At 42.7% G+C, this 12192-nt stretch overlaps 2 protein-coding genes across 7 annotated transcripts in view; one reads left to right on the forward strand and one right to left on the reverse strand.

Annotated features, from left to right (window-relative positions):
* Positions 1 to 2526: 2526 nt before the first annotated feature.
* On the reverse strand, positions 2527 to 6069 carry RPS12 (ribosomal protein S12). Of its 3 annotated transcripts, none has more exons than XR_825634.1 (6): positions 5995 to 6049; positions 5823 to 5873; positions 5387 to 5638; positions 4182 to 4284; positions 3642 to 3743; positions 2527 to 2616 (listed from the first exon to the last, which is right to left on the reverse strand). XR_825634.1 is itself a non-coding variant. In XM_010844277.1 (6 exons), exons 2-6 carry the CDS (start codon positions 5834 to 5836, stop codon positions 2554 to 2556), a joined length of 399 nt encoding a protein of 132 aa, XP_010842579.1. In that variant the 5' UTR covers positions 5837 to 5873; positions 5995 to 6069; the 3' UTR covers positions 2527 to 2553. The 3 variants fall into 3 exon arrangements, 2 of the variants coding, with proteins under 2 accessions (XP_010842579.1, XP_010842580.1); XM_010844277.1 differs by having other exon boundaries at positions 5522 to 5638; positions 5995 to 6069; XM_010844278.1 differs by having other exon boundaries at positions 5522 to 5638; positions 5981 to 6038.
* A 94-nt stretch (positions 6070 to 6163) lies between these two features.
* The window catches only part of SLC18B1 (solute carrier family 18, subfamily B, member 1), a 47722-nt gene continuing 41693 nt past the window's right edge, over positions 6164 to 12192 (forward strand). For 2 of the 4 annotated variants that reach the window (XM_010844280.1, XM_010844282.1), the window contains exon 1: positions 6164 to 6386. The gene's annotated coding sequence lies outside the window, so the exon portion shown is untranslated. Of the gene's footprint in view, positions 6387 to 6737; positions 6780 to 12192 lie in introns of those variants that run through there. The other 2 variants (XM_010844279.1, XM_010844283.1) reach the window with 1 other exon arrangement.

Consider the following 12192-nt stretch of genomic DNA (forward strand, 5'->3'; position numbering starts at 1 on the left):
GCCCTTCACCTATAAGATGCATTTTGGGATATCTTGGCACCAAATGGTTCATCTGGGCCATAAAATGATTAACTTGAATCTTGTAGGACAGATTACCATACAAATAGTTTCGTTTACATAGATTAGGGGAACAATATCTGAATATAACATACTGGTTTGTCAAGTAGGTTCTAAGCCACGAGGCAGAACTGACTTGAAGACAGAGTTTGGGGTAAATGCATAGCACATTAGCATAGTTTAAGACAAACATTTCTACAATAAAAATGCATTGGTTATCACCAGGTTTGAGAATAGTTAACTTCAGGTGAAACCAAGTGTCATTATGGCAACACAGTATTTTAAGAGAAACCTTTTAAATTTGTATAGAGAAGGGAAAAAATATCGCTCGTTTCTTTCCTCCTGCCACATGAGAGGTAAAAATGTTTGACACTTGCAGGCTATTTCCTCCGTTTGGAGACCCCTGGCCTTCTTGCCTGTTACCCTCAGTGGTTTCACTGCCTCCAGGTCTCAGCCTGATACAGCGTTTTTACAGTTTTTCTATGGATGTCCTGGTTGTTCTTTGTTAAGAATTTGAAGTGGCTTACCAAAAATACACATACTAGAAATTTTAATAAAGTCAGGACCAGACAAAAAATTAGGAACAGGAAAAAAACTGCCATGGAGGTTTTCTTGTAGCTCAAGTGAACTGAAGTCTCACTCTCCCTGGGAGAAAAAAACAGTATCATGTAATGGACTGGCCAGAATTCCTTTGGTAATGCTATTTTCCCCACTAAAGATACCTGCATCTGCCCTGACATTTTGGATGAGCTCCCTCAGATAAACCTGGGCTTCCCTGTTGGTTCAGATGGTAAGTGTCAGTCTTCAGTGCAGGAGACCAAGGTTCGATCCCTAGGTCGGGAAGATCCCCTGGAAAAGGAAATGGCAGCCCACTCCAGTACTCTTGCCTGGAAAACTCCATGGACAGAGGAGCCTGGTGGGCTAGTCCATGGGGTCACAGTCAGAGAGTCCGACCCAACTGAGCAACTTCAGTTTCATATAAACTACAGACAAGTCACAACCAGAAATCACAACTAAAATTCTTAGAGCTGGGTCTTGAAGGATGCACCTCAGGAGAGGTAGAACAGATTATGAAGAACATGACTGCAACTGAGCAGTGCAGATCCAACACTGGGGCCATTGAAACCTGGTGTCTATGGACTGTGAAACAAGGTAGGAGCAGAGGACACTCTAGAGATCTAGCTTGGGGAACACAAGCTAGCTAATTACTTCATGAAGAGCCTAGTAAAGCCACTGTCTAGATCAATAGCTCTTCCTCTTGCTCTGAAAGTCACTCAATGTCCAACTCTGCAACCCCATAGACTGGCCTGCCTTGCTCAATCTATGGAATTCTCCAGGCCAGGATACTGGAGTGGGTAGCCATTCCTTTCTCCAGGGAATCTTCCCAATACAGGGATTGATCCCAGGTCTCCCACAATGCAGGTGGATTCTTTACAGCTACGCCACCAGGGAAACCCCTTACTCTTACACAAAAAAGGGAAAAAATTCAGTTGTTCATTGAGTCCTGCCCAACTCTGCAACCCCATTTACTGCAGTTTGCCAGGCTTCTCTGTCCATCATTTCTTGGTGTTTGCTCAAACTCATGTCCCTTAATCAAGGGCTTTGTGCCATTATACTGCCCCATGATGGACAGGTCCATGGGGTTGCAGTCAGACACAACTTCATGAACTGAGAATAACAAAGGCCAAAGCAAGCCTTCCTAGCACTAATTTCGAGAGGCCAGCGAAATCAGTATGAAAATGCACATTGCAGTAATTCTATTTTTCCTAGCCTGAATTACACTATTTCCCATAAAAGATCAAACATATGGTTTTCCCACTGCATAAACACACTCAAACGGCACCAAATATACAGAGAATCTATTAAGACATATAAAGAAACTGCAATTAAAACTAATTCCTTTTCCCATGTGCCCTGTCACTGCATACTTAGACTGGTAAACTAAGAGAAACTCAAAGTACCCCACTTGGTTATCTATACGGGAATTTCATATTCCTACAATCTCAACTTGACTGAGGCTTCAAGTACACAGATCACCATTGCCTTTCCGTGAGAATTTTGGGGACTTGAGTACATGAAAGCACATGTTTCTGTGACTGATATTTAAACAAGAAACCCTGACCTACCCTAATGGGCTGTACAAAAGCACACCTGCACTTCACGTACCTTCTAGTGCCCCACAGCCTAAATCCAATCCAGTTCCCTTTGCATGTTGCTGATTTGTCCAGTTTACTTTTCTAGGCTATAGATTAGTCTGTCAGTCATAAACACCCACCCAATAAAACCCTGACCATCACCAAGCCTATCTTCACTTGGGCTCTACTTGCCAAATGAAATTACTTACTGGTTGGGAAAAATGCTTTCACTTAGAAAGCAGGACAAACAGCATGCATCCAGTTATTTTACAATGAATCTTTTGTCCTTCATTAACACACTTTAATTTTCCTGCCCCAAATAAAAAGCCAGAGATGGAAAACAAGAAATCAGTTTATTTCATCATTTCTTGCATTTGAAGTACTCCTCGATGACATCCTTGGCCTGAGATTCTTTGCCATAGTCCTAAAAAACAAATGTGATTTTACTAAAATTTACAAACTCCCAAGTTGTTAGCACCAGTTAGTGAAGCTTTACCAAAAAAAAAAAAAAAAAAGCACACCTTATTAAGTATTTCCCACCATTAAAATGCCTTGTAGCCATTTTCAGGGACCTTAATGACTTCAATGTCTTTAAGGCTCGTAACATGGCTTTCCTATTGCCAGCATTTTCTAAATTTCTGCAGAAACACATTCAGGTTAGCAGATTCTTTGGCTGGCTTAATTATGGCTTATTTCCTTTTTCTGTAAGAAAGACTTTATGTCTGTTGAGAATTACACATTTGCTTTTAAGACTTATTACAGGGTTAACTCTGTAATTATTGACCAGGAGATTTTTGCTGAAACTAACACCTGTGGCCTGGCCAAAAATTGTTATTTCATTTACACTTTGAGAACTATTACATTCAATATTTATATCTGATACAACTGTATTATCCAGCACCATGAGTTTCATTTTCACTTTCTATATCAGAATCAATCACCAAGATGTTTTTGCTTGTTTTGAATCTGCCTGTAATGTGGGAGACCCGGGTTTGATCCCTGGGTCAGGATTACCCCTGAAAGAGAATGGCTAGCCACTCCAGTATCCTTGCCTGGAGAATTCCTCGGACAGAGGCTCTTGGTGGGCTACAGTCCGTGGGGTCACAAAGAGTCAGATATGACTGCATGACTAACACACTGAAAAACAATCATCTGACACACTAACGTCACTTGGACAGAAGGTATCTACATAAAACTCATTCAAATATTCACACAAAATTCCACGTTGTGTCATTTCTGACAATTTTACCGTAACTTGTTTGTGTCTGTAATATACACAAGGATGGGACAAAAATCTAACCACAAAATTTAACAGTCATACTTTGTATAATGAACCCTAGATCACTTTTAAGCTTTTAAGTTTTGCATGGTAATGTAACTAGTATCACTTCTCCAAACAGACATGGTTACCCAGTACAACATTTATGCCAAACATAAATATCAGCTTACCTTAACCACCACACAACTGCAACCAACCACTTTACGAGGTTTCCCCTCTCTGTCAATTTTACAGAGGCCTACCCATTCCCCTAGTTTCTTGTTGTCATCAACCTATTAGAGGGAATAAGAACAAAAATAAATCACCACACAAGTAGGCACTAATACTACTGACAATACATTAGATGAAAGGTGGCTGTAGTCAGATAGGGTGACATGGCAGTTTCCTCACCACGGTTCAGTAGAGGGAGCCAGTTGTCATCATGTACAGCCCAAAGAAACCTATCAATACCCTACGCAGGTTATTCTGTATCAACGTAAAACTAGCATTTAAATCTTCAGGAATAAAAATGCTTCCCTAACTAGCTTTAGCATAGCCAACAAATGCCAAGTTTGTGATGCTTTTCAGACCTGCAGAAGAGTTCTTTACAAACTTTCTCTGGTATGACAAAAATTATGGATAACCTTTATGTGGACACACGTCTGTAACTGGCCTAATTTACAATAAGCTGATTTCTCTTTCACAAAAACAAAATCCAAAGAGTAACTTACCTTAATCAGGTTGATTTGATGCTCAGCACAAAGGGCCTCCACCAACTTGACATACATAGGCTCATCACAGTTGGATGCGAGCACACACAGATGGGCTTGGCGCCTGAAATGCAAAATCCAACAGAAACTAAAATTTGGGTCTAAATCCACCTGCAGTCTGTAAGAGAATTATCTTTGCACTGGATACACTGGCAAAAACCTAACCAGGCATTGGAGAACACAACTTCAGTTTGAAGTAGCTGCCAGAAAGCATATTATTTCTTTACTTCGATCTGTCTATAGAACCACCTAATCTTCAAAAACTTGTAAAACTCTAAATTTCACATATAGCAACTGTTTAACTGTTACCTGTTACTGGGCCCAATCTAATATTGCACAGTATTTTCCTGCAGAATAGTAAAGTAGATTCTACCAGCTTTCCAAGAAAGGCTGGTTCCACTGGCAAATTTACCCCAAATTAATAGATTTAAATTCACTCAGCTTGCTGCTGCTGCTACTAAGTCGCTTCACTCGTGTCCGACTCTGTGCAACCCCATAGACGGCAGCCCATCAGGCTCCCCCGTCCCTGGGATCTTCAGGCAATAACACTGGAGTGGGTTGCCATTTCCTTCTCCAATGCATGAAAATAAAAAGTGAAAGTGAAGTCCCTCAGTCGGTCCGACTCCTCGCGATCCCATGGACTGCAGCTTAGTGGTCCTTAATTTTGGCTTTAAATCTTAAACAGTTGTTTTGCCAAGATAACCAGCCCAAAGACCTCACTGAGTAAATTTACAAGTATGTCTCATCCACATTGACCCCTACAGCTACTACTAACTGCTGCTGCTGCTGCTAAGTCGCTTCAGTCGTGTCTGACTCTGTGCGACCCCATAGACAGCAGCCCATCAGGCCCCACCATCCCTGGGATTCTCCAGGCAGGAACAGTGGAGACTTCATGCTAAATCCAAATGTTTCTGCCACAGTAATTTAGTGGTTTAAGTCTCCGAAGTTCAAAATGAAGGTTCCCATCTATTCCCGAACTAACAATGAAATTAGTCCCCAAATCTACAGGTTTGTCAGACTATGAGATTTCACTCATAGAAGGAGTGAAGGGGTATCCGACAACTTAAGTCATCATTCAAACACTGTAGTTTTACTTCAAGAATCAAACGTTCATCCCCATTCAAAACCCACACACTCAGCGGGCCATTAGAGTTCTGAGCTGATACCTTTTCCTATGTTTCCTGTAGAACGGATGTCATTCAGAACTTTTGTGCTAACACCATGAACTTCACGCTTTCTTCCCTCGGCTGCAGTTTTGCTCCGGTTCCAACAACCCACAGTATTGAGACTGATACACGTACTTGTCTAAAGCTTTCGCAGCTTCGCGAATTCCACGTGCTAAGCCATCGTGGATGAGGGCGGTCTTCAGTACCTCTTGCAGAGCAGTATTAACGTCCATTACACCTCCAGCAGCAATGCTAAAAAACAAAAATTTGAAGTTTTTTAATGTGGTAAATTCTCGCCCACAATCTAACGCCTTGGACTCGGCAGTCATCAGCAAGGTAGGCCAGATGCGCTTACGGCTCCAGGGCACATCTAGAAACCACGCGACTGGGTCCAGGCCCACGCTTTGCCCGCCCCACCACCCAGCCCTGGGCTCACCCTTCCTCGGCCATGGCGGTGGGTTACGGGTGGAGCCGAATCTTGAATGCACTGCAAAACAAACAGCAATAAGTTAAAGAAATGATCCCGATTAGCCCCACATACTCAACGCCAACTCCAAGTAAAATGCAGCCACGCTGCATAACCAACACCCTTACTTTGCCTCACTCACCCCGAGCCTCCGCCTCCGCGCGGCTCCGCGGCGGCAGGGAAAGAGAACGACTGCGCCCGCATGACGGGATTTAAGGGTTTTCCAGGACCCCTGGGCGCGTGCGCACTCCCTTCTATGGAAGAGCTGGCTCTGGCAATGCCGGGCCTGGAGAATTTCTGTTTCCGGATTGAGGCGGTCCTGAGACAGGACTCTTACTAACTTTCTGACTCTGCTCGGCCGGTCATTGGCTCACGAAGCAGGCACTAGCGCGGGCAGCTTCTTAACGTCATTTCCCGCTGGAGGCGCGGCCTGCGGAGGCCCAGAGAGCTTCTTCTACGGAGCGCGAGAAGGGCCCGGCTCTGCTGTCCGCGCGATCTTTTAAAGCTCTGGGAGCCCAGGCACCCCAGGCTGAGGTGGAAAACTAATTTTAACCCTTGCTGCTGCTAAGTCGCTTCAGTCGTGTCCGACTCTGTGCGACCCCATGGACTGCAGCCTACCAGGCTCCTCTGTCCATGGGATTCTCCAGGCAAGAACAGTGCAGTAGGTTGCCATGCCTTCCTCCTCTGTACCCTTGCTGCTGCTAAGTCGCTTCAGTCGTGCCTGACTCTGCGCGACCCCATAGACGGCCTCCTACCAGGCTCCTCTGTCTCTGGGAGTCTCCAGGCAAGAACGCTGGAGTGGGTTGCCATTTCCTTCTCCAGTGCATGAAAGGGAAAAGTGAAAGTGAAGTTGCTCAGTCGTGTCCGACTCTTCGTGACCCCATGGTCTGCAGCCTACCAGGCTCCTCCGTCCATGGGATTTTCCAGGCAAGAGTACTGGAGTAGGGTGCCAAATTTTAACCCTTACTACGCCGTACTTGTAATTTCCTGTCGACCCCGCTAACTGGGCCTCCCTGAGCGGCACACTCTCGCTTCGTTTCTAAGTCACTCTGAATGTTCGTGATTTGTCAGTCTGTGGGTGATTGCGCGCGTGCTTGTGTGTCTGTGTTTTCCTGAAACGACAGCCAACACGTTTTCGCTACTTCGGAAGCGCATCTCAAATTCCACTTTGCTGACCACTGTTAAGTGAAACCCCTGGCCAGCCTAATGATTGGTTACGGTTCCCTAATGTAGTTGATTCTAAAAGAAGTTTTGGTTTGGGGGTTTTTGTTTTTAGGGTTTTGTTTTGTTTTTAAGGCTAAATTGCCCCGTGGATTCGTAATCCCGCCCAAATCGGGATTCAGCAGGTGCATTTGAAACACGGTGTACCAAACATAGGGACAGGGTCTGGGAATACAGAGAAGAAAACGTAGTCTTTGAGGAATCCGGCGTTAATTTCGCCTTCCAGGACTGGCGGAGTTAGTGGAATCTTCTCTGAGAAGTCAGTTTTAACTTTGACTTTCTCAGAAAGCAATATTCTGAATTTTGCATTGACTGACCATTCCCCCACCAGCATTTCGAACGCTAATGAAATACATGGTAATGAAATACAGCCTGATTTCATTTCTTGTGTTCTAACTTACTCTTCTGACAAGTAGCCAAGACAGCAATTATTAAGCGTTTGATAGGTGCTGCTGCTGCTGCTGCTAAGTCGCTTCAGTCGTATCCGACTCTGTGCGACCCCATTGACGGCAGCCCACCAGGCTCCCCCGTCCCTGGGATTCTAGCACCCATGAATCCAGCGAACAACGAAGAACAAACAGATAATGTTAAATTTTTGAGTACTGTGGAAAATAAAAACAAAAACAAAAAACAATGAGTAACGTGTTCAGAGTGTGAGGTAGAATTAGCCAGAGCAATGATGTAATGGAATTTTAATCCATGTTGTTCAATATTAACTTTCAAGCTTTTGTTGTATACATGTTGAACCTACTCATTTCCATCCATAGCTCATCCTAAAAAGTTGTTCACTTATTCACTTAACTATCGAGCTTTTGGGAGGTGGGGAACAGTTTATAAAGATGAGTATATTTATTCCTGCTGCTCTCATGTTTGTGGTGAGATTAAGATTTGAGCCAAAGTTGATAACACCTGAAGGCCTCAGGGGAGTTAATAGCTAGAGTCACTCTCATACTGGCAGATTATAACGCTTAAACAATGTATACAAATATGTGTCTGAAATACCTATGAAAAATAAATTCTAAAGTTTGTGTGTTTTAGAAACGTTAATGATAATAGGTAATTTTGTTTAGATGTCAGTTTATGTACTAATTATTGTATTTTCTCCCTTAAGTATCGTCGAAACTTCATGTGGTAGTGGTGGTGTTAGCCCTTTTAATGGGGAAAGAAACTTAGGCTTAAGGAGTTGCCCAAGCTACACAGCTAGTAAATGTGGAAACTGGTATTTGAGCCCCATTGACTTCAAAGCTGATGCTTCTAAGCCTTCAGCCATTTGGATGATTGCCCAAATGTGGGAGGGAGATCAAGATTTCAAAGATAACTCTTGACATCTCACATTTGGCAATGATACCACTGGTTCTACCTTCATCATGTAAAAAATCACATAAACAGAGAAGGGGAATATTGCAGTGTCAAGCAGAAAAAGACACAACAGTAGAAATCTGAGTTTCTGAATCGTTTAAGTGTAGATGTACTAGTTTGCTAAGGCTGCCATAACAAAGTATGGCAAACTGGTAGCTTAAACAGCAAAGTTATTTTCTCATAATTTTGAAGACAGGAAGTTTGAAATCAAGGTATTTGCAGGACTGGTTACCGCTAAGGTGGGGAATCTGTTCCATGCCTTTCTCTTAACATCTGAGGTTTGCCAGCAATTTTGATGTTCCTTCGTTTGTGACAGCATAACTCCAGTCTTCACAGGATGTTCTCCCTGTGTGCATATCTGTCTCTGTGTCCAAATTAATTATATATAGAATAATTCTATTTCCAAATAAGGTCTTGATATGGAGTGCTGGGGTTGGGACTTTGACCTATATATTTTGTGGGGACACAATTCAACCCACGACAGATGTCAAAAAAGAAGGGGATGAAGAACAGTTTAAATACTAGGAAAGATGTTTGTGCTGAACTGAAAAAAGCTTTACTTAAAAGACCAAAAGTGGGAACAGAAGCTAAACCAGTGCACAGGAAAGATTTTATATCAGGGAGTGGTGGGGCGTAGCTGAGCTGAGTTCAAATTCTGGCTAACTCTGTGGCCTTTGGCAAATGGCTTATTTTTCTGAGCCAGTAAAGTGATAATACTAGAATATTATGAGGAGTAAAAAGAGATAATTGTTAAAAGTGTTCACCACTGCCTGTGAAGTAGTAGCTGTTGTTCAGTCTCAGTCACGTTCGACTCTTAGTGACCCCATGGACTGCAGCACACCAGGCTTCCCTGTCCATGACCAACCCCCAAAGCTTGCTCAAAGTCATGTCCATCGAGTTGGTGATGCCCTCCAACCATCTCATCCTTTGTCAGCCCCTTCTTCTCCTGCCTTCAATCTTTCCCAGCATCAGAGTCTTTTCCAGTGGGTCAGCTCTTCACATGAGGTGGCTGAAGTATTGGAGCTTCAGTTTCAGCATCAGTCCTTCAGTGAGTATTCAGGGTTGGTTTCCCTCAGGATTGACTGGCTTGATCATCTTGCTGTCCAAGGGACTGTCAAGAGTCTTCTCCAGTGACATAGTTACTTACCTTATAAATAACTTCACAGGAGAATACATGGAAAGGTTCTTAATATAACCTTTCTCCTATCCTAAAGCATCTGGCATTTAGTACCGTGACTTACATATTGGAGTCACTAAACCAGTGTGTACTAAATGAATTCATGAAATGAAATAAGATTAAAGAAGCATCTGGATAGTCAGCACACCAAAAAGAAAGCCATGTTGACATCTACTGTGACAAATTTATGCCTGTTGTGAGCTAGTTGGAGGCTTTGGGAATCCCAGAAAACCACTTTTAATTTGAAAACTTTTAAATGTTTCCACTTTGGGGAGTAGAAATAAATATAATGGATGGAAATGGAAGCTAAAAACATGAAAACAACTCAAAACTATTATCCTGCTGAAGCTCCAGAACATAGGTCTAGCCTTGGCTTATGTAGCATATGATTTTAAACATATTGAAGAAAAATAATTGTAGCTGAAAAATAGCTCTGGCAGAATCCAATTATATCAAAGGACAAATCAAAGGAGAAAGCAGTTGGTGGGAGGAAACACCATAAAAAAGAATAAAATAGATGAATGAGAGTGGAGTGGAATAGATTAATGAAGTTTCTAAGTAGCAGTTTGTAAAAATAATGTGTAAGTTTTCTGAAGTATTACTAAAAATGTTTCCTCAGCCCTTGTTTTTCTTGCTACCAGATGCTACCCAGAGCTGTCTGGGTGCTGTGGCAGCTCACCATAGGCCTGGTTCAGGATTGGTAGGAACGAAACAATTAGAGGCAATACTTAATATTCATGAATAAACTAATTGTAAACCAGCAACATGGGCAATTTATTCACTTGGCCAACAAGGAGAACCTGGGTGTGCAAAATTTCAGCTCCCAATATTGCTTCCTATAGACCAGCTCTGCTGTTATCTGTGTAACTTTTTTTTTTTTTTGAAAAATGGGTCCCGATGCACTAACATGTACTCGACAACTGCAGTTTTTATTGAAGAATCATTGGAATGAAGGCAGGTCTGCTGCTGTGCTTAAAACTTAAAATATTAAAGGGGTGGGGTGGGGGGGTGGGGGGTGGGGACTGCTTCCCTGGTGACTCAGACAGTAAAGAATCTGCCTGCAATTCGATTTCTGGGTTGGGAAGATCCCCTGGAGGAGAGCATGGCAACCCACTCCAGTATTCTTGCCTGGAGAATGCCCGTGGACAGAGGAGCCTGGTGGGCTACAATCCCTGGGGTTGCAAAGGCTCTAACACGACTGAGCAACTAAGCACATACATTAAAGGGGAAAAAAAAAGTCCTTCTTACACAACCAGTTTTAACCCTAACAAAGAAGTTAAAAGGCAGACTGGTAGTTAAGAATTCTTCATATAGATTCCACTCTATACTATTTTCTGACTCTGTAGTCTTGGTCAAAGTACTTCTAATCTCTGGGTCTCAAAAGTGCTTCGGCTATAAAATGAAGCAGAGAATTGATGAGATGCTCTTTAGCACATGGTTTGGACATTCTATGGCATCATTTAAACACTAATTTTAACTTTTAGTAAATGTTGAGCATCTATGTGGTCTGCCATAGTCATTTTGAGATATTGTATGACTTCAGCCACATGACACTTAGCTGTAGTTGCTGTCAGCTTCCCTCGTCTCTGATTACAAATGGTTTCTTTATTTGTAAATGACAGCTGTTCCTTTTTTATATTAGGACAAGTAATAGAAAATTTGGATAATATTGTATCAATTATAGTTCACTGCATGCAACAGAGTAACCTATGGTCTACATAACCCTCCCACACCCCCACCCCCTCCCACTACAAAATGAATATACTTTGTAGCAATGAGTTGGCTCTGAGAATAAAAGGGTTTGCTGAGCAATCAGGTTTAGGGAATGATAGAAACAAGGTAACTCCAGAGATTTTGGTTACAGGAACTTTTACAAATTATTTTAAGTTCAGTTCAGTTCAGTTCAGTTCAATCACTCAGTGGTGTCTGGCTCTTTGCCACCCCATGAATCAGCACTCCAGGCCTCCCTGTCCATCACAAATTCCCGGAGTTCACTCAAACTCATGTCCATCGAGTCCATGATGCCATCCAGACATCTCATCCTCTGTCGTCCCCTTCTCCTCCTGCCCCCAATCCCTCCCAGCATCAGTCTTTTCCAATGAGTCAACTCGTCAAATGAGGTGGCCAAAGTATTGGAGTTTAAGCTTTAGCATCATTCCTTCCAAAGAACTCCCAGGGCTGATCTCCTTCAGAATGGACTGGTTGGATCTCCTTGCAGTCCAAGGGACTCTCAAGAGTCTTCTCCAACACCACAGTTCAAAAGCATCAATTCTTTGGTGCTCAGCTTTCTTCACAGTCCAACTCTCACATCCATACATGACCACTGGAAAAACCATAGCCTTGACTAGATGGACCTTTGTTGGCAAAGTAATATCTCTGCTTTTCAATATGCTATCTAGGTTGGTCATAACTTTCCTTCCAAGGAGTAAGCGTCTTTTAATTTCATGGCTGCAGTCACCATCTGCAGTGATTTTGGAGCCCAGAAAAATAAAGTCTGCCACTGTTTCCACTGTTTCCCCATCTATTTCCCATGAAGTGATGGGACCAGATGCCATGATCTTTGTTTTCTGAATGTTGAGCTTT

This window comes from Bison bison, unplaced genomic scaffold (assembly GCF_000754665.1).
Source record: "Bison bison bison isolate TAMUID 2011002044 unplaced genomic scaffold, Bison_UMD1.0 scf7180017864198, whole genome shotgun sequence".
Classification (NCBI taxonomy): Eukaryota; Metazoa; Chordata; class Mammalia; order Artiodactyla; family Bovidae; genus Bison; species Bison bison.